Genomic DNA, 22,675 nt, shown 5'->3' with positions numbered 1-22,675 from the left:
GTTTTTCCTGTGCTCTGGTTTTTGGATTTTCTGGTTCTACTCCCAGCTCGGCCTTTAAGTCCCTGTGTTTTTGGATTTCGTGTTCGGTACATTCGCTTGCTCGACTGTCTTCTGCTTTTGCCTGTTTTTGTGATTACGCTTGGATTTCCCTGGATGGTACCCCTCTGTTGGGATCATGACATCTGCCCATTTCTGGATTACGTTCTGGATCTTCCCTGCGTTCATAAAGCCTGCCTTCTTCACATCCTCCCTGAATCTGCGTTTGGCTCTTCTGTCCCACGCCCTGACAGAATGAGGCAATGGGAACTCTGAGGGGCTGTACTGTATGACTGGCACGTTTAATGACTGTGCTGTATGAAACGTAACATCACACAAACCTTATCTGCATGCATATTAAGTGAGCCAGCCCCTATCAAAACCAAGGCAGTAACATGTTCCAGCCACAGGAGGGCGTCACCAAAGAAGTCAAATCGGCATCTCATTTAAAGTAATTATCTGGAAAAAAATGGCCACAGCCAGAATCACAGCACTACACAACAAACCTTCTTCAGGTTTAAACCTCCGATGAGGTCCATCTCACTGTTAAAGAACCTTGTAGGAATTACAGCCCTTTTCCGACATAGTCCCTCCCCAACGTGTAGCTACGTTAGCAAGCTAGCTAACTAACATTAGACTTACAAAATAGATCAACGTCAATGAATAATTATTATTCGCAAAAGATTTCAATTTCCTAGCTAGATCGTTACTCTACATATGTACATATTCATTATGGGGTTGTGGCACGTTTAACGTTAAATGAGAGAAAATAACATGAACTCATGTCAGGCTGTCAATTCAATTTATAGCCACGACTGCAGTGGTTACAATGCTGCCAAAGCTGAGAACGGCGAAATAGAACAATAGAGGTGTTAAAACAAATAAATAATTGAAAAGTACAAAAAAGAAACGGGTAGAAATATAGAATATTAATAGCAAGAGTAGTAACAACATTTTATACTGTAGAAACATGCTGTAACTTATATGTACCCGCTTTAATACTGCAGCATACAGTAGAATTAGATGTAGATGTAGCTACTTTAAATACAGTACTGCAATAGCAAGTGTCTTGAGTGTTTTGGTCACTCACTGACCAAAAAGTATCCTGTAATATAAAAGTTGTCTTCGAAACATTAGCGTGACTCACTCGGCAACGAACCGGGTGAACGAAGTTATCGCAACATACCAGCCTTGTTTATTTTGAACTTAACTTGAATCACTTGGCTTTCTTCTCCAACTCACTTTTCCGTCAGAGGTCCGCGATCAGTCACTCACACAGTTCTTTTCGCGGTAATTTGTTCGCGTACTTGCGCAACGCAACACTTTATTTTATTTCATTATTATTTATAATCAAGTAAAAAAAATACTTTTTTGTTTGTTTATGAAATAAATGGAAAAAACAATGTATTTCCCAGTTGCATAATAATTGTGCACACCTACTTTTTGTAACAATTATTCTATTTCCCCCCCTTTTCACTCCAAACCAAACAAAGCACATATCTTTCAACAGCTAGTGCAGGGCTGCCCAAGCCTGTTCCTGGAAATCTACCGTCCTGTAGGTTTTCACAAAGCGCACCTCATTCAACAGCGAGAGATCTTGCTAATTAGTAGATTCAGGTGAGTCAAATAGGCTGCTAAGGGGACTGCCCACTTTACATACAATCTTTAATTGCTCCCTAGTCCCCAGCAAAACCACTCCGGTGAGCCAGCTCTAGTCGAGCACCTGGCAGTCGCGCTGCAGGTTCACGCCTGTTTTCCGTTCTGGTTCCTCAGTGGTGGAATTACTTGCCTACCGCTGTCAGGACAGCAGAATCCCTCCCCATATTTCGATGCAGACTAAAAACACACCGTTTCAAACTCTACCTTAGTCCTCTCTCCTGATTTCCCGGCCCCTTCCGATAGTCCTTTTGTCTAACCCTAACCCAAAAATAATAATAATAATTTGCACTTAAGATGACTGTCTTTTCGTTTAGAACAGCCGTTCACGCGTATTTTACGAGTTATGAATTTGATGCTTTAACCTGTGGAAGAACCTTGTAAATCGCTTTGGATTAAAAGCTTCTGCCAAATGAGTAAAATGTAAATTATGGTTGAAATTAAAAGGTAAAGGATGAGAGAGTTCGTGGAACAGGATTGGGCAGACCTGATTTGACAATTGGCACTGCAGTCCACGACAGAACAGGTGAGGAACGGTGAAGAAGTATGCTGGAGACGAAGATCAGCTGTTGGAAAAAATCACTAAGAAACAGGTGCTGGAGATGGACAAGATGTTACAGGGTTGATTAAATTAAATTGCGATTCGTTTTGCCCCTTTCTTCTTATGGACTTAACTGTAAACTTAATGGTTCCGTTAAAACGACCCCGGAGTCTTTGTTCGACCTGGAAAAAAAGAGAACAGTAATCAAGTATAACAAAACAAACAAAAAAGTTGATATCGTATTCAAATCTATGAAGGGAAATAAGCGGCAAAACCGCTTCAAAAAGTCAAATTTATAATACTCGCTATTAAGGTAAACACATTTAAAGGCTGGAAGCTATTAAATCACTAATGGATTACCATGAAAGTGTTCAACTCTGTGATGGTATTTACTGCGAATAAGTTGCGACTGAAAATCCAGCAAATGAAAAATGAGAAAATAATAATAATAATAATAACCAAAGAAATATACAAATAATTGCTACGAATTAACCATGCAATAATTCATTACATATGAAAGAAACCTATGAAAACACAAAAATGTGCATTTTTGTACCTACCTCTTCCACAAATGGAGTTATTGTACAAGTGTTAAGTTCAACTGCGGAATTGACGGAAACTTCCAGTCTTGCCAGGGTCGTGAGATCTGCAGACAATAACAGATTTTACATGAGAATCGTGAGCAGATTTGAGAGGAGGCAAAAAAAAAAAGCAGACACATCTCAGGCAGTGACGTCATGCAATGACTGTTTGGACATGTTGTAGTTTGGGCAGTTGTAGTCGCAGCACCTGTTGTAGTTGGAGCAGCTGTTGTAGTCGGAGCACCTGTTGTAGTTGGGGCAGCTGTTGTAGTTGGGGCAGCTGTTGTCGTTGGGGCAGCTGTTGTAGTTGGGGGAGCTGTAGTAGTCGGTGCAGCTGTTGTCGTTGGGGGAGCTGTTGTAGTTAGTGCAGCTGTTGTTGTTGGGGCAGCTGTTGTAGTTGGGGGAGCTGTAGTAGTCGGTGCAGCTGTTGTCGTTGGGGGAGCTGTTGTAGTTAGTGCAGCTGTTGTTGTTGGGGCAGCTGTTGTAGTTTGAGCAGCTGTTGTAATCAGTGCAGCTGTTGTCGTTGGGGCAGTTGTTGAAGTTGGGGAAGTTGTTGTAGTTGGGGCAGCTGTTGTAGTCAGGGCAGCTGTTGTAGTGGGGGGAACTGTTGTAGTCAGGGCAGCTGTTGTAGTTGGGGCAGTTGAGGGAATTGTTGTAGTTGGGGGAGCTGTTGTAGTTTGAGCAGCTGTTGTAGTCGGAGAAGCTGGTGTAGTCAGGGCAGCTGTTGTAGTTGGAGAAGCTGGTGTAGTTGGGGTAGCTGGTGTAGTGGGGGCAGCTGTTGTAGTTGGGCCAGCTGTTGTAGTCGGTGCAGCTGTTGGAGTTGGGGTAGCTGCTGCAGTTGGACCAGTTGTTGCAGTTGGGGGAGCTGTTGTAGTTTGAGTAGCTGTTGTAGTCGGAGAAGCTGGTGTAGTTGGGGCAGCTGGTGTAGTGGGGGCAGTTGTTGCAGTTGGGGGAGTTGTTGTAGTTTGAGTAGCTGTTGTAGGTGGGGCAGCTGTTGCAGTTGTTGCAGTTGGGGGAGCTGTTGTAGTTTGAGCAGCTGTTGTAGTCGGTGCAGCTGTTGTAGTTGGGGCAGTTGTTGCAGTTGGGGGAGTTGTTGTAGTTTGAGCAGCTGTTGTAGGTGGGGCAGCTGTTGCAGTTGTTGCAGTTGGGGGAGTTGTTGTAGTTTGAGCAGCTGTTGTAGTTTGAGCAGCTGTTGTAGGTGGGGCAGCTGTTGCAGTTGTTGCAGTTGGGGGAGTTGTTGTAGTTGGGCCAGCTGTTGTAGTCGGTGCAGCTGTTGTAGTTGGACCAGGTGTTGCAGTTGGGGGAGCTGTTGTAGTTTGAGTAGCTGTTGTAGTCGTAGAAGCTGGTGTAGTTGGGGCAGCTGGTGTAGTGGGGGCAGCTGTTGCAATTGGGGGAGTTGTTGTAGTTTGAGCAGCTGTTGTAGTCGGTGCAGCTATTGTAGTTGGAGAAGCTGGTGTAGTTGGGGAAGCTGGTGTAGTGGGGGCAGCTGTTGTAGTTGGGGTAGCTGGTGTAGTGGGGGCAGCTGTTGTAGTTGGGCCAGCTGTTGTAGTCGGTGCAGCTGTTGGAGTTGGGGTAGCTGCTGCAGTTGGACCGGTTGTTGCAGTTGGGGGAGCTGTTGTAGTTTGAGTAGCTGTTGTAGTCGGAGAAGCTGGTGTAGTTGGGACAGCTGGTGTAGTGGGGGCAGTTGTTGCAGTTGGGGGAGCTGTTGTAGTTTGAGTAGCTGTTGTAGTCGTAGAAGCTGGTGTAGTTGGGGCAGCTGGTGTAGTGGGGGCAGCTGTTGCAGTTGGGGGAGCTGTTGTAGTTTGAGTAGCTGTTGTAGTTGGGGCAGCTGTTGTAGTTGGGACAGTTGGGGGAGTTGTTGTAGTTTGAGCAGCTGTTGTAGTCGGTGCAGCTATTGTAGTTGGAGAAGCTGGTGTAGTGGGGGCAGCTGTTGTAGTTGGGCCAGCTGTTGTAATCGGTGCAGCTGTTGGAGTTGGGGTAGCTGCTGCAGTTGGACCGGTTGTTGCAGTTGGGGGAGCTGTTGTAGTTTGAGTAGCTGTTGTAGTCGGAGAAGCTGGTGTAGTTGGGGCAGCTGTTGTAGTCGGTGCAGCTGTTGTAGTTGGACCAGTTGTTGCAGTTGGGGGAGTTGTTGTAGTTGGGGCAGCTGTTGTAGTTTGAGCAGCTGTCGTAGTCGGTGCAGCTGTTGTAGTTGGGGCAGTTGTTGCAGTTGGGGGAGTTGTTGTAGGTGGGGCAGCTGTTGCAGTTGGGGGAGCTGTTGTAGTTTGAGTAGCTGTTGTAGTCTGGGCAGCTGTTGTAGTTGGGGCAGTTGGGGGAGTTGTTGTAGTTGGGGCAGCTGTTGTAGTTGGAGCGATTGTTATACTTGGGGTAGCTGTTGTAGTTTGAGCAGCTGTTGTTGTCGGAGAAGCTGGTGTAGTCAGGGCAGCAGTTGTAGTCGGAGAAGCTGGTGTAGTTGGGGCAGCTGTTGTAGTGGGGGCAGCTGTTGTAGTTTGAGCAGCTGTTGTAGTCGGTGCAGCTGTTGTAGTTGGGGCAGTTGTTGCAGTTGGGGGAGTTGTTGTAGTTGGGGCAGCTGTTGTAGTTGGAGCGATTGTTATACTAGGGGTAGCTGTTGTAGTTTGAGCAGCTGTTGTAGTCGGAGAAGCTGGTGTAGTCAGGGCAGCAGTTGTAGTCGGAGAAGCTGGTGTAGTTGGGGCAGCTGTTGTAGTGGGGGCAGCTGTTGTAGTTTGAGCAGCTGTTGTAGTCGGTGCAGCTGTTGTAGTTGGGGCAGTTGTTGCAGTTGGGGGAGTTGTTGTAGTTGGGGCAGCTGTTGTAGTCGGTGCAGCTGTTGTAGTTGGGGCAGTTGTTGCAGTTGGGGGAGTTGTTGTAGTTGGGGCAGCTGTTGTAGGTGGGGCAGCTGTTGCAGTTGGGGGAGCTGTTGTAGTTTGAGTAGCTGTTGTAGTCTGGGCAGCTGTTGTAGTTGGGGCAGTTGGGGGAGTTGTTGTAGTTGGGGCAGCTGTTGTAGTTCGAGCGATTGTTATACTTGGGGTAGCTGTTGTAGTTTGAGCAGCTGTTGTAGTTGGAGAAGCTGGTGTAGTCAGGGCAGCAGTTGTAGTCGGAGAAGCTGGTGTAGTTGGGGCAGCTGGTGTAGTTGGGGCAGCTGTTGTAGTGGGGGCAGCTGTTGCAGTTGGGGGAGTTGTTGCAGTAGGGGCAGTTGTTGCAGTTGGGGGAGTTGCTGCAGTTGGGGCAGCTGTTGTAGTTTGAGCAGCTGTTGTAATCAGTGCAGCTGTTGTCGTTGGGGCAGTTGTTGAAGTTTGAGCAGCTATTGTCGTTGGGGCAGCTGTTGTAGTTGGTGGAGCTGTTGTAGTCGAAGAAGCTGGTGTAGTTGGGGCAGCTGTTGTAGTTTGAGCAGCTATTGTCGTTGGGGCAGCTGTTGTAGTTGGTGGAGCTGTTGTAGTCGAAGAAGCTGGTGTAGTTGGGGCAGCTGTTGTAGTTGGAGCGATTGTTGTACTTGGGGTAGCTGTTGTAGTTTGAGCAGCTGTTGTAGTCGGAGAAGCTGGTGTAGTCAGGGCAGCTGTTGTAGTTGGAGAAGCTGGTGTAGTTGGGTTAGCTGGTGTAGTGGGGGCAGCTGTTGTAGTGGGGGCAGCTGTTGTAGTTAGGGCAGTTGTTGCAGTTGGGGGAGTTGTTGTAGTTTGAGCAGCTGTTGTAGTAGGTGCAGCTGTTGTAGTTGGACCAGTTGTTGTAGTCGGGACAGCTGTTGTAGTCGGTGCAGCTGTTGTCGTTGGGGTAGCTGTTGTAGTGGGGGCAGCTGTTGTCGTTGGGGCAGTTGTTGAAGTTGGGGGAGTTGTTGTAGTTGGGGCAGCTGTTGTAGTCAGGGCAGCTGGTGTAGTCAGGGCAGCTGTTGTAGTCAGGGCAGCTGTTGTAGTAGGGGCAGCTGTTATAGTTGGGCCAACTGTTGTAGTCGGTGCAGCTGTTGTAGTTGAGGTAGCTGCTGCAGTTGGACCAGTTGTTGCAGTTGGGGCAGCTGTTGTAGGTGGGGCAGCTGTTGCAGTTGGGGGAGCTGTTGTAGTTTGAGTAGCTGTTGTAGTCGGAGAAGCTGGTGTAGTTGGGGCAGCTGTTGTAGTAGGGGCAGCTGTTGTAGTGGGGGCAGCTGTTGTAGTAGGGGCAGCTGTTGTAGTGGGGGCAGCTGTTGCAGTTGGGGGAGTTGTTGTAGTTGGGGCAGTTGTTGCAGTTGGGGGAGTTGTTGCAGTTGTTGTAGTTTGAGCAGCTGTTGTAGTCGGTGCAGCTGTTGTAGTTGGGACAGTTGTTGCAGTTTGAGCAGCTGTTGTAATCAGTGCAGCTGTTGTCGTTGGGGCAGTTCTTGAAGTTGGGGGAGTTGTTGTAGTTGGGGTAGCTGCTACAGTTGGACCAGTTGTTGCAGTTGGGGGAGTTGTTGTAGTTGGGGCAGCTGTTGTAGGTGGGGCAGCTGTTGCAGTTGGGGGAGCTGTTGTAGTTTGAGTAGCTGTTGTAGTCTGGGCAGCTGTTGTAGTTGGGGGAGTTGTTGTAGTTGGGGCAGCTGTTGTAGTTGGAGCGATTGTTATACTTGGGGTAGCTGTTGTAGTTTGAGCAGCTGTTGTAGTCGGAGAAGCTGATGTAGTCAGGGCAGCTGTTGTAGTTGGGGCAGTTGTTGCAGTTGGGGCAGCTGTTGTAGTAGGGGCAGTTGTTGCAGTTGGGGGAGTTGTTGTAGTTGGGGCAGCTGTTGTAGTTGGAGCAGCTGTTGTAATCAGTGCAGCTGTTGTCGTTGGGGCAGTTGTTGAAGTTGGGGCAGTTGTTGAAGTTGGGGCAGCTGTTGTAGTTTGAGCAGCTATTGTCGTTGGGGCAGCTGTTGTAGTCGGTGCAGCTGTTGTAGTCGGAGAAGCTGGTGTAGTTGGGGCAGCTCCTGTATTTGGGGTAGCTGTTGTAGTTGGAGCGATTGTTGTACTTGGGATAGCTGTTGTAGTTTGAGCAGCTGTTGTAGTCGGAGAAGCTGTTGTAGTCGGGGGATCTGTTGTAGTTGGAGCGATTGTTGTAGTTGGGGCCTCTGTTGTAGTTGGAGTGATTGTTGTTGCCGGAGCAGCTGTTGTCATTGGAGCAGTCGTTGTAATTGGAGCCTCCGTTGTAGTTTGGGCAGCTGTTGTAATTCGAGAGCATACATTAAATTGCCATTTGTTGCACTGACATTACTGTTGAGTACACCATTGTATCAGCTCTGAATCAGTTCTATGTGCTTTTATCCTCTACGCCTTGAAAATAACCTGTTTCCACTTAAAATCATGTGTTAAAAGATGTGATTTAAAGGTCAAAACCCTGAGGGCTACAATTTAGGCTAATCAGCTGAACAGTTAGCTAAGTAATATGAACACTTAAATATCATAACATTAAATCAAATGAAATGTTTTTTGTTTTTTTCCTCCAGGTTAAATGCGAGCTACTTTGATATATTGTGGGGGGGTTTTTCGTCTTATTGGGCAAATTCCTCCCTCTGTTATGGTGTGCAGCGGAAGGGCGCCCTGCTGAACCGTGCGGAAGAGACATAATGGCTGTGTCACACTCCTGCTCTTCTGAGCTTAACATACAAGTGTACCAACAAGTCAACTACTAGCGCAAGATCAGAAAAAATCTGTTAATTTCAGATGCGCTTGTTCTGTAACGGCATGCCTCCTCTGACCGCAGTGAGACACGCGTCTGCCTGGCAGCAGCAGAAGTGCTGAAGTGACAGTTAGTGACAGTTAGTGACAGTTAGTGACAGTTAGTGACAGTTAGCTAGCTACCTACGTTACAGCAGAAAAACGTAGTTATACGAATTTGTGGTGAACATATAATACAATCGCAAAAAGAATTGTAAGTGGTGTCCCTCTCAAAAGCCAGAATGTAACCTTGTTGACATAAAAAGGAATAAAGTTAATGAATAAAGTACCCCTTTGCAGCCTCACAGAACACATACAAATAGGTGTACTTAATTAGGTACTGTACTGAATCTTGATTCATATTTAATCTGCAATGCCTTCATATTTAATCTGCAATCTATGAGTCACTCTACATCCATGCATGTGGACTTCCTAGATTACCTGCTGCCTTAATACCTGAACTAGTTGTAGTTGTCTTTCTATGGTAGTTACAGACTTCGCCTATATATTCACCTTGTGTACTGGACATATGTTCCTGGCCTTACAAAAATCATATATGAATTGTACCTTATCTGGGTGTTCGGTTGTTTGTTGGTATGACCTTGATATGCACTGTTTTGTACGTCTATTTTGACAAACCCATCTGCTAAATAAAATGTAATGAAATATCATTTACATTGCCGGGTTCCTCTCAAGATTTCTTCCCATCGGGAGTTTTTTTTTTGCCACTATTTGAGGGTTTTTCTTCTAATAGTAAACATTAGGCTTTGGGCTGATATTTCCCATTTTTCTTCCCTTCTGTTGACTATTTAAAGTGTCTTTGGGACAGTCTGTTGTGTAAAGTGCAATACAAATAAAATAGAATTTAATTGAATTGTCTCTGCCCCACTGGACTACTTGCATGAGAGACTTCCTGTGAGTTACACCTGAAATAAAATGGTGCTTGGCCACTAGGTGGCACTCTTGTATCTTGAGACAAAAATGACACTGACATAAATACAATGAATGACCGTAATAGTCGGAAAAAGGGTCTTAAATCTTAAATCTACTGTCATAAAGGGGGAGAACAGGGGTGATTTTAGAGGCCCAAAGCTTTCGAGGGAGGAGGCCACCAAAATCGGTCCCAAATAACTCCCATGTCCTGTTTATATACAGTCTCCTCCAAAAGTATTGGAACTTTGCATTGCAAAGTACTGAATACATTTAGGGTTCAGATAAAAAAAAAAAAGATGAACGCGATAAAACCGTTCAGAATTTCGGCTTTTATTTCCTGGTATTCACACCTAGATGCGTTAGAACATGGCACCTTTGGTTTCAGACCACCTGATGAGCAAAAGTATTGGAACAGAGAGTATTTAAGTAAATTAAAGTAAATTACACTGAATATTTGGTAGCATATCCCTTGCTTGCAATAACTACATCAAGCCTGCGACCCACTGACCTCACCACATTGTTGCATTCTTCTTCTGTGATGCTTTTCCTGGCTTTTACTGGAGCCTCTTTCAGTTGTTTGTTTCATGGGGTTTTTCCCTTCAATCTCCTCTTCAGGAGGTGAAATGCATGCTCACTTGGGTTAAGGTCTGATGACTGAATTGGCCAGTCTAAAACCTAATGAAGTCCTTTGTTGTGTGTTTTGGGTCATTTTAATGCTGGACAGTGAGGTTCCTCCCAATTAGTTTGGGTGCATTTCTCCATTTTGTCGACTTCTGAATTAATCCTGCTCCACTCTGGCCTTTCCATCACTTTAGTAGATGTTAATCTTGGTCTCATCAGTCCCTAATACTTTGTTCCAGAACTTTTGTGGCTTATCTCTGTACTTCTTTGCTAATTCTAATCTCGCTACTACTCACTAATTTGTACTACTGATGAGTGGTTTGCATCTTGTGGTATAGCCTCTATATTGCTGCTCCCTAAGTCTTCTTTGAATGGTTGATTGAGATACCTTCATTGTTTGTGATGTCACTGACTGATGTTTTGGTAGTTTTCTTCACAGCTTCTGTTTTTGTTTTCTTTGGTGGTTTCTTTGTTTTTCGGGACACAAGTTGTTGTACAAGCTATCCCAAATGCAATGGTTTCCCCTCTTTTCTAAGCTTCAAAATGGCTTGATTTTCTCCCAAACACAGGTTCATCGTTGGTTCATTGTTTTAACACAAATGCGTTCTTCACAGGCAAAACCCAAGGGCAAACCAAGAGTAGACATTAAAAACGATTTATTGTTTAACCAATCAATCTAACAGGACACATCTTGGCAACAAGAAACACTTGTCAGTCACATGTTCCAATACTTTTGCTCACCTAAATATTGGGTGTACTGATGCAAAAGGTGATATGTTCTACGTTGTTTAACAAATCTAGATAAAAATACCAGATAAAAACTGAAATTCGGATCTGTCATCTCATTTGCATATTTTGACCTCAAACTCAATTGTCTCCAGTGCATAGCAAAAACAAAAGAATTGACTTTGGTGACTGTATAGCAGTGCACTGAATTACAGGGTACACTTTTTTATCCTAAAACATTTCATCATATGATTTCAGCCTACTGGGCTAACCAGGTCATATTGAAATACTTTCATCTTATGAAATAAGACTTATAACTTATGACTTATAATAATATACTTACAACTTATAATAATAATATAATAATATAATAATTGTTGTATTAAACAACATACAGCAAGTAAGTAAAAATAAATATCAATCTGAGCAACTGCTATTATTCTCAGATGCAGCACAAGCTTGGTCATGGACCATTTTCATTACTCACTCTTAATTATACCAGAAAGGTGTGCTCACGTTTGTGGTCTCCAAAGGTCTCAACATTCTCTTACCTGATTGTCCAAAGCACAGGGGCAAATATACGAGTAACAAAACGAAATAAAACATGTTTACTTCCACCACACGGCGAGCTTGTTCCAACTGAAGGGAGAAAGTGATACTGTCTTCTTTCAGGAAGTAGGACTCATAGAAACCAGCTCAGAAGGGAGGGTGTTGTGTGACCGTAATGGTAGTATGGCTGGTGCCAAAAAGCATCTGAATGTGTGGAATTCATTTCTAAAAAATTTTAGTCCAAGTTGTCTCTTAATTTTTGGACACTGTTGAGTTTTGCTTCATGTGAATTTGCACATGGGATCAGAACCTTTGTCAAATTCACATTCATGAGGCAACGAAATCTCCAGGGATGCACTGTACAACTATACAACTGGAATGTTTGATTACTGTACTATATGAAATGTAATGTCATACATACCTTATCTGTATGTAAGACATCACTCAGTTAATATGCATGCAGATAAGGTATGTATGAAATGTACATACCTTATCTGCATGCATATTAAATGAGTGATGTCTTACAGGAAAAATAATTCACACAATTTGCTGAATATTTGAAAAAAGGAAGATTGCTTTCATGAGTGGTATGATTGCTCTGAAAAGCATGATAATCAAATGGTTTGTTTTCATAAACACAGGGATTATATGTCTTATATATATTATATATAAAATATATATAACTAGATTATATATATTTTCTTTCTAGGAGACATATGGTAGTTTTGTATTGTGTGAATTCAGACATGGGATCAGAAACCGCTACATGACAAATTACGATTACTTTATGAAACATTTACAATGAGATCCTATTATCAGAAGGGCAGATCTGCTCCTGAGCAGAAAACTGCATGTTACCCATTTCCCCACCGTCATGGTAATACGCCTATTATGGTGGGAAGTGTGCCCAGTCCCAGTCCATTTGCCCACACGATGCAATCATCGCTAAAATACCGTAAAATAACATGGTCAACAAGACAGCAAATGTAAACAAGAAGGATAGTCTTTTAGTTGACTGACAGCTGTGTCATTATTGGTTGGCACAGTATTAAGTTACAGCTACCGTCAGTAGCCTCTTGTTGTCTCTTTTGTATCTGTTAAGCACTTTGCTCTTCAGTCCATGTTAGTACACCATGGGATCTGTGTCTTGCTTCTGCATGCTGTGACTCATTAATAACCATTAATAAACATTGATTTTTTGGGGGGTTAAAAAGATAATCATAGGTAGTTATTGTCATAAGGAGCTGTGCAAGGTTTTTTTTAAACCCCAAGGGCCTTAATGAACATACTTTTCAGAAGGTCAACATTTCTGTATTACGTAACTGTAGAATCTCTCCCCACCTTCAAGCCCAAACTAAAGACGCACCTATTCAAGCAGCACCTCTCCCCGTCCCTCCCTACCTCCCTGTGAACCTTAATTGTTGTCTTTGTGATTTACTTTGTGTATTGGTATTTTTAGTTGGCTAGGTAAGCAGTATTTGAAAAAAGAAAAAAGGCCCTGGTCCTTATCTTTGTTGTACAGGTAGCAGTTGAAATTGTACTTCCCTCTAGGGTCTTTCAGCGCACTTATCCCTGGTTATGGGTATGCATTTTGTTGTACGTCGCTCTGGATAAGAGCGTCTGCCAAATGCCATTAATGTAATGTAATGTATTATAAATCCTTATTTTGATTGGGCTTATGTAATATTCTAATATTCTGAGATACTGGATTTTTTTGGATTTTCATGAGCTGTAAACTGTAATCATCCAGATTAAAACAAAAAAGGCTTGAAATATTTCACTTCATGTGTAATGAATCTAGAATATATTAAAGTTTCACTTTTTGAATGAAATTATGGAATAAAAACGAACTTTTCCACGATATTCATATGTTTTTAGATGCACCTGTACATCAGAATGATTATGCATTTCAATGTTCAAATTGTTACTAGAATCACAAGCATAACTTTGTGTGTATGTCTGTTTTGTTTTTCTGGCTAAAAAACGAAATGCACCTTCAATGGTGTAGTATTACATAGCCGGACATTGACATAAAATGCAATAGTATTCTTTGTAGACTGTCGCCTGTATAAATATATATTTTAAAATTGTTCTTGAACTTGTTCCCTTCTCTTCTGCATAAAATATGTGAAATATTTTTAAATACGCGTATTTATTATTTTGAAGTTAACATAGAAATAAAAATGGCATTCTTGCTCTCAAAAAAACAAAATAAAAAGGTTTATGCTCTCCTTTGTTTATCGTGAGATATAACGCCTGTGACACTTGAATTAATCTTCCGGTCCGTTGTGTGGTGGAACCATATATATTTCGATGGGTGGAACCGGAAATGCCCGGGGGAAATTATACGGCTGCAACAGCTTGCTACCTTGTGCAAGCTGGCTAGGTATAGCTAGCTAGTGTATTGTTTTGCGCACCGATAGATAGTTTTGAATAGGCAGGAGTAATTATGAAACAGAATCCCAACAAAATTCTAGCCAGAGCCAGAAAGATTTGCGTTGTTTTTTCTGGCAAGTAGCTTTCAAGGGAGTTTACAGTCAAATGAGACGGATGGAGCAAATTGCTAGCATGCTAACTGGCTATCACATCAATATAACTGTTAGCTAACGCACATTATTTACTAGTCAACGTGTACTTGAGTGCCCTCAAATGGACTGTCCAGAGCTAGATTTTCCGCTATAAATGTACGTGGCTGTACTTTGTCTTTATCATTACATTACTTATGTGTTAATATTATTGCTAACTAAGTGGCTAACTATCAGTCAGTTATGGCAGGCTAGCTAGCACAGCAAATAAAGTTGGGGGAACTGTTAAATTGAAAGTGTTATGTAGCTTGACTGTGTTTACTTGTAGTACAAGTTCGGTCGCTACCAAGAGAAAGCGTTGCAATTAAATGAATTATTTTCTGTTTCAGGACATCGTGCTCAAAATAACAGCTATCGATAGGTTTTCAGCGTTGAAAATGGACAGAGACCTATTGCGACAGTCCTTGTCATATCATGGCCAAAGCCTGTATTCATTTTTAAAATGTGAACAGAATGAGAATCCAGACTTCAAGTTAATTGCGTCAGACCTTTCCAAGGCCCCACACCAAAGGTAACCAATTTTACTATTACTGCATACAACAGCCTACAAGCAAGGCTCACTAGACCCGTGCAGCTGTTGGGCCCTTGAGCAAGACCCTTAATGCCCACATTCCTCCAGAGGGGATTGGCCCCCACTTAATCGAATCTGCTGGAAATCACTTTGGATAAAAACTGTCCGCTAAATAACAGCAATGTAATGTAACGGTTATAATGTGTTCCTTATTAAGTGCAGCTTTCAGTATTGTGAACTTATTTCTACAGAAGTAGCACTGGGTCACATTCTGTTGAGGAAGATCACACATAAACCTACCATTTGACTTGATTGTATTGTGTCGTTTTATTTCTGACTAGTGTGCCTGTTTCCCCCCAGGAGAGACAAGAGTGGTGAAAGTGCTTCTGTTGAGCAGTTCATCGCTAGAAAAGCGGATCTGCTGTTCGCGCATGCGTGGAAATCGAGTAAACCTGCGGAGGAAGAGTGGCCCGAAGAGGCCGAAGGTAGTGCCGCCCTTCCACACATTCACCGACAACCGCCACCATGTTTAAAAGTAACAACATTTATTTCGAAAAACGTGCGTTCTCCACAGAGCCATATGCTGTAATGCCGCCCCTGGAGCAGTTTTTGGACGTCCCCTTCGACGAACGACGGGACCTATTCTACAGGGACGTGGAGCGCGGGGACGCCGTTATCGGCCGGATCAGCTCCATCCGGGACTTTGGGTTTTTCATCACGCTCATCTGTGTAGGCGGGGGGCTGGAGAGAGACATCGAGGACCTGGAGCTCACTGTAAGACCATAGACATGCATTTATAACTAGAGAGGAGGGCACCATAGACATGCATTTATAACTAGAGAGGAGGGCACCATAGACATGCATTTATGATTAATGAGAAAGGCACCATAGACATGCATTTATGATTAGAGAGGAAGGCACCATAGACATGCATTTCTGGATGAGCAATCCTGAAGCCTCACGGTTTCTCTCCTCTCCCTCAGGCTCTGTGTCCGGTTCGAGACGTGCCGTCCAATGGTAACCACGACGATCCTCTGTCGTACTATCACATGGGAGATCTCATTAGAGGTGAATTCCTATACAACGCTTAACATGGGTGCGCAGCATGGGATGACCCGTTTCAGGATTCTGTTCCGATTTCTGCTCCCCTCCCATTTAATTGGCTCAATCTTGATCTGATATTTGAATATGCACCAGCTACAGCCACAGTGCATGCTAAAGATACTACTGTGCTCGTGTACTGGAGATCGTGGTCATAGTTTGTAATAGCTTATGGAGCTGTCGGAAAACTGAAACTAGTAGTAGTTGGTTGGAAGGAAAACCAGGGCGCAGACCTGTTCATCGGGACCGGAGTTGTGCACCCCTGATGGATCTCGTGTTTTTTTTTTTCTCCACACTTTGGATGATGAACTGTGTGTGTGTGCTGCTCTGCATCCGCTGCTAACGGTATTCCAGGAGGGAGTGCACTGAGGCACGCCATGACCTGCCAAGCCCAGCGCCATCTTGACTCCAGTGTCATGTGACCCCCCCTCCCTTTCAGCTGGGGTGAAGGACATTGACCGTTACCATGGCAAGCTGACGGTGTCCCTCCACACCTCCTCCCTCTCTCCTCACCTGGCCAGGCTGAAGCTGGGGGTCATCAGCCAGGAGGACCTGCCACTGCATTACATGTGAGGAACCGCAACGCGCTTCTCACAGGGACCGTGATCGATGTGCTAAACGCGCTTCTCACAGGCCCCGTGATCGATGTGCTAAACGCGCTTCTCACAGGCCCCGTGATCGATGTGCTAAACGCGCTTCTCACAGGCCCCGTGATCGATGTGCTAAACGCGCTTCTCGCAGGCCCCGTGATCGATGTGCTAAACGCGCTTCTCACAGGCCCCGTGATCAATGTGCTAAACGCGCTTCTCACAGGCCCCGTGATCGATGTGCTAAACGCGCTTCTCACAGGCCCCGTGATCGATGTGCTAAACGCGCTTCTCACAGGCCCCGTGATCGATGTGCTAAACGCACTTCTCGCAGGCCCCGTGATCGATGTGCTAAACGCACTTCTCGCAGGCCCCGTGATTGATGTGCTAAATGCGCTTCTCACAGGTCCCATGTACGATGTGCTAAACTTCCTCTACACTCTTTGTGACAATTGACATTTTTGGCTTTTTTTGGTGTCAGGCTTGCTCAGGGGTCGGTGTTAATCGATCACACAATCAATTAGAGCAGTGGATTACACAGTTAACTCCCCTCACCTAGTTGCTGAATCAGTTGCAGATTTTTGGGGTGAAAACAAAAACCAGCACACCTGGGACCAAGGTTTCTGAGCCCTGGGCTAGCTCATGAGTCATAGGCCACCTCACATTTTAATAATCGGCATCAATGAATAATTAATCTTATTAATTGTCTATTCAAATGTTTTTAAATACATATTCCTTGTTCAGCCGAGGTGTGAAGGTGGCGAGCAGCAGCACTGACACCTATGAGAAGGTTCTGGAAAGTTCCCTGGGCTTCTCCAACCCGTCGAATGTGGAGTTTCTCCTACGGAGGCTGGGCGTCGGCGAAACCAGGCCGCCTTCCCTGATGAGGGGCCTCCAGAGGTCAGCTCTTCATCTTCATCTTCATCTTCATCTTCGATCTGTTGGCTCTTGCCAACTGAAATGAGAACTCTAAACTTTTCCTTTTTCCCCCCATGCAGCAAGTATTTCCTCGACGATGACTATGGAACGTCGATCAGAAAGAAGCAGTCCGCCTCCTGGGCCTTAAAATGGTAGCGTCGTTTACAGTCTTTTTCCAGAACTAATCCTCTTTTTAAAATGTTCTCCTGAAATAATGGCCAGTCGCTGTCAACGAGAAAATTGAGCTTTTGATTTCATCGAGCGAGTTGACAGGGGGGGTGGTGATTTGAGTCGAGCGATAACCTTTAGGGAATCGCTGTGTTTCAGCGTGAAGATCGGAGTGGACCACTTCAAATCCGGCCGCCACGTTGATGCGATGAATGAGTACAACAAGGCCCTGGAGATCGACACAAACAATGTGGAGGCTCTGGTCGCCCGCGGGGCCCTGTGAGTACTGCAGAGCGTCTCTGGACCCTGAGAGAGGCCATTTTATTGTGCACTGTCTCTGGACCCTGAGAGAGGCCATTTTACTATGCACTGTCTCTGGACCCTGAGAGAGGCCATTTTATTATGCACTGTCTCTGGACCCTGAGAGAGGCCATTTTACTATGCACTGTCTCTGGACCCTGAGAGAGGCCATTTTATTGTGCACTGTCTCTGGACCCTGAGAGAGGCCATTTTATTGTGCACTGTCTCTGGACCCTGAGAGAGGCCATTTTACTATGCACTGTCTCTGGACCCTGAGAGAGGCCATTTTATTATGCACTCTCTCAGATCCCTAAGAGAGGCCATTTTACTGTAAATGGTAAATGGTTGGCATTTATATAGCGCCTTTATCCAAAGCGCTGTACAATTGATGCTTCTCCGTTCACCCATTCATACACACACCCACACACTGATGGCGATTGGCTGCCATGCAAGGCGCCGACCAGCTCGTCAGGAGCATTTAGGGGTTAGGTGTCTTGCTCAGTGACACTTCGAACCGGCAACCCTCCGACTGTCAGACGACCGCTCTTACTGCCTGAGCCACGTCGCCCCTGTAAAGTGTCTCTGGAGGCCATTTCACTCTCCATGCTCTTTGTGCTTTAGCCGAATGATAAGTGGTGAAATTGATTTGTTTGGTGATCGGATCGGTTATCACACGTAAACGTTCTCTCTCCAGTGGCTCTTGGTGTTGCATGTTGAGCTCCTGGGTTCAGCGTTGGGCGGAAATGTACCTGGCTGTTTGATGTTCTCCAGGTACGCCACGAAGGGGAGCCTGTCCAAGGCTATGGATGACTTTGAGCTGGCGCTGGAGGCCTGCCCAACGCACAGGAATGCCAAAAAGTACCTCTGCCAGACCCTGGTGGAACGGGGCGGACAGTGAGTGCCTTCTTTCAGTGGACTCTGCTGAGAACGTCAACCTGCCAACGATCAGTCACAAAAGGGGAATGCTATACGTTTGTGATTTGATTTAATCTCTGCATAGTGTACCAATTGCTTGGGTTTGCTTTTTTGTTTTGAACTATTCAATGCCCTGTGGTCCCTCTGGGTGATGGGCGTTTGATTGGTTGATTCATTGGGTAAATGGTTTGGTTGGTTGGTTGGTTGATTGACTGACTAACTGGTTGGTTGGTTTGATTGGTTGACTGACTGACTGGTTGGTTGGTTGGTTGGCTGGTTGACTTACTGGTTGGTTGGTTGGTTGGTTGGTTGGTTGACTGGCTGACTGACTAGTTGGTTGGTTGACTGACTGGTTGAATGGTTTGATTGATTGATTGACTGACTGATTGACTGGCTGATTGACTGGCTAACTGGTAGAGCTGGGTTAAGCTGCTCCCTGTGCTGCTAGGATTGAGGAGGAGGATAAGCTGGTGACGGCAGAAGGCCTGTATAAGAAGGCTCTGGCCTTGGATGGGACCTTCCAGGAGGCGGAGGAAGCCCTGCAGAAACTGCAGCTACGCATCCAGGTGAGCCAGGCCGAAGAGCAGCGTTGCCCTTAACAACAGCCTATGAGCAGCGTTTCCCTTATAAACAGCCAAAGAGCAGCGTTTCCCTTATAAACAGCCAAAGAGCAGCGTTTCCCTTATAAACAGCCAAAGAGCAGCTTTGCCCTTATAAACAGCCAAAGAGCCGCTTTGCCCTTATAAACAGACTAAGAGCAGCTTTGCCCTTATAAACAGCCAAAGAGCAGCTTTGCCCTTATAAACAGCCTGAGTTTAAGTGCAGAATTTGCCTAAGATCAGCTTCCTTTCTAAAGAGACTAAAGTGGGTTTACTTTGAACTTCACGTGTGGTTTTCGGTTTTCCGATAGTGAACCGCGGAAATCAAACATGGCTTAGGAACCGCGATGTCTGCGAGTCCAGGGTAGAATATTCCGGTGGAATAACGATATCTCTGGTGTTGCGGTGTCCATGTGACCTGGAGCCCTTCGAGTGGTGCGGTCGCTCTGTGCCGCCGCTGGCTCCAGCTGTGTGTGCCGTGGTTCGTGCTGCGTGCGGAGCGTTGCTGCCTCTCCGGTTATTCTGACAGAGTGTTGTGTTCTCTCTGTCTCTGTGACGTGGCACCTCGATCCCTGGCTGCACTGGCTCCTTGCGATTGGCATCTCCCTGAAAACAAATCGGAACCTGACCGAAAACGGTTTGTATTCTGAACCTGGCCTTCGTGTGGTAACTATATCTTTTTATTTGCTTTTTTTTGTTGTTGTTGTTGTTGTTGTTGTTGTTGTATTCCCTCAATTAAAACACAAACGTTACTGTCGACTGCTTTGTAATCTTTAACGTACGGACGTTGCTGTGGTAAACCTGTGGGCGTGCTTGCCTTTGTGCTGCTGATGCTACTCGTATGGATTTAAATGCGACGCTGTGCCCTCGATGTTCACTTGTCCGCTCCTACTGCGGCTGACACACTGCTGCCACCGGGCTCTCCCTGGGGAAACCTCACCCCTGAAAACGGCGGCACTAAAGAAATCCCTGAAACTGAAAGAGGAGGAGATGGCACAGGAAGAGAGAAGAGAGTCTAAGTGTGTGGAGGCCAGTGCGGAAAAATTGCGTAAGATCTTAAAAGAGGAGAAAAGGTAAATGGACAGAACGGCGGAGGAGAGCCTGCACTCGTTCAGTCCCTCGCTCCCTCTCTCCGGGCTGGGCTGTGTGTCTCTCTCTCTCTCTCTCACTCCGGTGTGGGACTGTTGGGTTTAATGTAAACGTGTTGATGGGTAGGTACGGTGTGCTGAAGTTTGAAGGTATGGTAAGGTCAACGTCCAAAGCTTGTTGATTAAAAAAATGAGACTTCCACTTGCAAATTGATTATTAGGTGGGGCGATTCAGTCGAGTGTGTGGCTTTCTTAACCTTCTATGTTTGAGGCGTAAAATGAGCTAGTTCTGGGTTCTTGCCCTTTTCGGTTGTCTAGCCGACGTAACTGAGGTCTGCATCTCTACGATCGTACTGCATTCATGATTTATTAACCGCAGCTAATGAATCAGTCGCTCTGGTACGGAGAAGCATTGTGAAAATGTGACTCGCTTGACTGTTTTAACTTGAGCTTTCTGATTTCATTTCCCTAATGACTTTCCTTACTCCGAGATGGGCAACATTGGCCCTTAGTGAGGCTTTATTATTATCATTATTATTTTATTTTACTTTTAGAATGAAAAGGAAAAGGAAGAGATCATCATCGTCGTCGTCGTCCACGTCCAGTACGTCCTCCTCCTCCTCCTCCTCCTCCTCCTCCTCCTCCTCCGGCTGCAGGAAGTCGAGGAGGAGGCGTGGGAAGCGCAGGCGGTCCTCCCGCGGGCGTAAGAAGCGCCGCCGCCGGCTCTCGTCACGTGACGGGCGGAGCGCAGGCAGCCGGGAGGAGAGCTGCCCCGCCCCGCCCGACACGGCCGCCTCCTTCCTGGGCCACAGACAGGAAGTGGCCCGGCTGCTGGGGCGGGCGGGCGAGGCCGGCGGGGCGCAGGCGGAAGGCGGAAGGTCTCGCGCGTCGGCCGACGACGCTGGAGGTAGGTGTGAGGACGAGGCGTGGGGCAGCCCCCGCGGGGGGGGGCTCTTCGGGCCGCTGCTGTCCCCCCCGGGCCTGGACCCCCGGCGCGGAGAGAGGAGGACGAGCGGGAGAGAGAGGGAGGACCCCGGGGCGCGCCGGCGGTCCGAGGAGTCCCAGGACGCCCGGCGCAGGAAGTGTTCCTCGTCCTCCACGGGCTCCGAGTACTCCCGCAGGTCCGATCGGACCGGCCCGGAGGGCGGCGGGCGGCGCCGGTCGGACGGCGGCCCGTACGAGCTCCCCTCCGAGCGGAAAGCGCCGAGCGGCAGAACCTCGGACCCAGACCGGCCCGGCCCCGCGGCCCACGCCGCGCGCAACGGCCAGGGCGCGGCCGCCAAAGCGCTGCCCACAAACCTGCTGGACATCTTCAGCCAGATCGCCGCCTTCGAGAAGGGCAAGAAGTGAGGGGCGGGGCGGGGCGGGGCGGGGCAGTGCGGGGCGGTGCGAGGCGGGGCGGTGCCGGGCGGGGCGGGGCGGTGCGGTGCTGAGCGGGATGGGGGGGGGCGGGGCGGGGCGGTGCTGTGCAGAAGTCTTGGGCGCTTTGGCACGAGTGGGGAAAATAAATTAATAAATATAAATAAATAAATAAAAACGCTTACATTGAGCAAAGATGCTCTCAAAAATAATGAAATGAACAGCCGGTAGCCTAGTGGGTACGGGTAAAGGTTGGTGGTTCCAGCCCCAGTGTAGACACAATAAGAATCAGTGCAGTTGTCGGGCCCTTAAGCAAGGCTCTTAACCCTGCATTGCTCCAGGGAGGATTGTCCACTGCTTAATCCAATCAACTGCAAGTCGCCTTGGATAAGTGTCAGCTAGATTATTATTATTCTATAGTGTTATTATTTCTAAATATCAAAAAAGTTACTGTAAAGAGCAGTGAAAAGTTACTATAAAAAGCAGTGAAATTAAGTCATTATTTGTTGTGACCACCGTTCGCCTTTAAAACCGCATCAGTTCTCTTGTCCTGCAGTTTCATGTGAAAAATCGTCTGGTTGTTGAACTTGCCACAGTTCTGCAGACTCTGCCTGTCTCCCCTGCTTCTGCCTCTCCAGGTAATCCCACACAGCCTCCATCAAGTTTTTAATCTGAAAAGTGATCTGTTCATTAATATTTAATTCATACTTTAAACAAAAACAACAACAAAAAATCTGCGTTTAATTTTTGTGGCAAAATTAATGTTTGGAAATCTCAAATTTGCTCTTGTCTACTGACACACTAATGCAGAAAACAGAAAAATAAACGTCAAAGACCAAATGTAGATTTAAAGAGTCTCGGGTGCCTAAGACCTTTGCACAGTGCTGTACCTCGCCTGGTCCCCCCGTAAGCACAGGACTTCTGGGTGACGTCAGGACCCGTTCCTGCTGGTCACAGCCGGTCATGGAGCGGAGCTGCTGTGTTCAGCCCCCTGGCTGGTTATGGCACACAGACGGAGCTCTGCCCTGAACTTACGCAGAAACACGTATCCGTATGAAGTGTGTGAGACCCATTCTGTTCTGGGATATTTTACCATATTCAGTGTGCTACTGTATGATAAAGCGAGAAGCGACGTCAGCCAAATGCGTTCTTAATCCTTGTTTTGTCGGTTGTGGCAGTAGTCATTAGTGAAATATTAATGGCCTTCAAACCCTTTTCTTTTTTTGTGTTTTTGTACTGGGAATTTCTTAAGGAAATGGATCTTCAGTTTGCAGAAATGTGCC

At 46.1% G+C, this 22,675-nt stretch overlaps 2 protein-coding genes and 1 long non-coding RNA gene across 4 annotated transcripts; 1 reads left to right on the top strand and 2 right to left on the bottom strand.

Moving 5' to 3' along the window:
* Positions 1–1,419: 1,419 nt before the first annotated feature.
* LOC133126884 (uncharacterized) lies at positions 1,420–3,105 on the bottom strand. Its single transcript, XR_009708557.1, has 3 exons — positions 3,023–3,105; positions 2,794–2,879; positions 1,420–2,415 (listed from the first exon to the last, which is right to left on the bottom strand). It is a non-coding gene; the product is annotated as an uncharacterized LOC133126884 (long non-coding RNA).
* A 70-nt stretch (positions 3,106–3,175) lies between these two features.
* On the bottom strand, positions 3,176–9,883 carry LOC133125969 (probable cyclin-dependent serine/threonine-protein kinase DDB_G0292550). Its single transcript, XM_061237729.1, has 10 exons — positions 9,879–9,883; positions 7,458–7,774; positions 7,196–7,298; positions 6,521–6,901; positions 5,831–6,022; positions 5,174–5,272; positions 4,064–4,957; positions 3,327–3,850; positions 3,222–3,238; positions 3,176–3,184 (listed from the first exon to the last, which is right to left on the bottom strand). The coding sequence occupies exons 1-10, from the start codon at positions 9,881–9,883 to the stop codon at positions 3,176–3,178; spliced, it is 2,541 nt and encodes an 846-aa protein (XP_061093713.1).
* A 3,702-nt stretch (positions 9,884–13,585) lies between these two features.
* On the top strand, positions 13,586–20,876 carry ttc14 (tetratricopeptide repeat domain 14). Of its 2 annotated transcripts, none has more exons than XM_061239291.1 (12): positions 13,586–13,945; positions 14,176–14,357; positions 14,718–14,842; positions 14,932–15,131; positions 15,341–15,425; positions 15,898–16,027; positions 16,790–16,945; positions 17,044–17,115; positions 17,291–17,410; positions 18,203–18,325; positions 18,795–18,912; positions 20,597–20,876. In XM_061239291.1, the coding sequence occupies exons 2-12, from the start codon at positions 14,224–14,226 to the stop codon at positions 20,738–20,740; spliced, it is 1,407 nt and encodes a 468-aa protein (XP_061095275.1). In that variant the 5' UTR covers positions 13,586–13,945; positions 14,176–14,223; the 3' UTR covers positions 20,741–20,876. The 2 variants fall into 2 exon arrangements, with proteins under 2 accessions (XP_061095275.1, XP_061095276.1); XM_061239292.1 differs by having other exon boundaries at positions 19,909–20,719.
* The last annotated feature ends 1,799 nt before the right edge of the window (positions 20,877–22,675 follow it).

This window comes from Conger conger, chromosome 4, assembly GCF_963514075.1.
Source record: "Conger conger chromosome 4, fConCon1.1, whole genome shotgun sequence".
In the NCBI taxonomy this organism is placed as follows: domain Eukaryota; kingdom Metazoa; phylum Chordata; class Actinopteri; order Anguilliformes; family Congridae; genus Conger; species Conger conger.
This window is presented reverse-complemented; position numbering and strand designations above follow the sequence as displayed.

Coding starts and splice junctions, on each gene's coding strand:
- ttc14 (XM_061239291.1), top strand. CDS start 14,224: ATGGACAGAGACCTATTGCGACAGTCCTTGTCATATCATGGCCAAAGC. Junction 15,426..15,897: donor CATGGGAGATCTCATTAGAG/GTGAATTCCTAT, acceptor CCTCCCTTTCAG/CTGGGGTGAAGGACATTGAC. Junction 16,028..16,789: donor GACCTGCCACTGCATTACAT/GTGAGGAACCGC, acceptor TTCCTTGTTCAG/CCGAGGTGTGAAGGTGGCGA.
- LOC133125969 (XM_061237729.1), bottom strand. Junction 7,299..7,457: donor CTACAACAGCTGCCCCAACT/GCAACAACTGCC, acceptor ACAGCTGCCCAG/ACTACAACAGCTACTCAAAC. Junction 5,273..5,830: donor AACTACAACAGCTACCCCAA/GTATAACAATCG, acceptor CCACTACAACAG/CTGCCCCAACTACACCAGCT.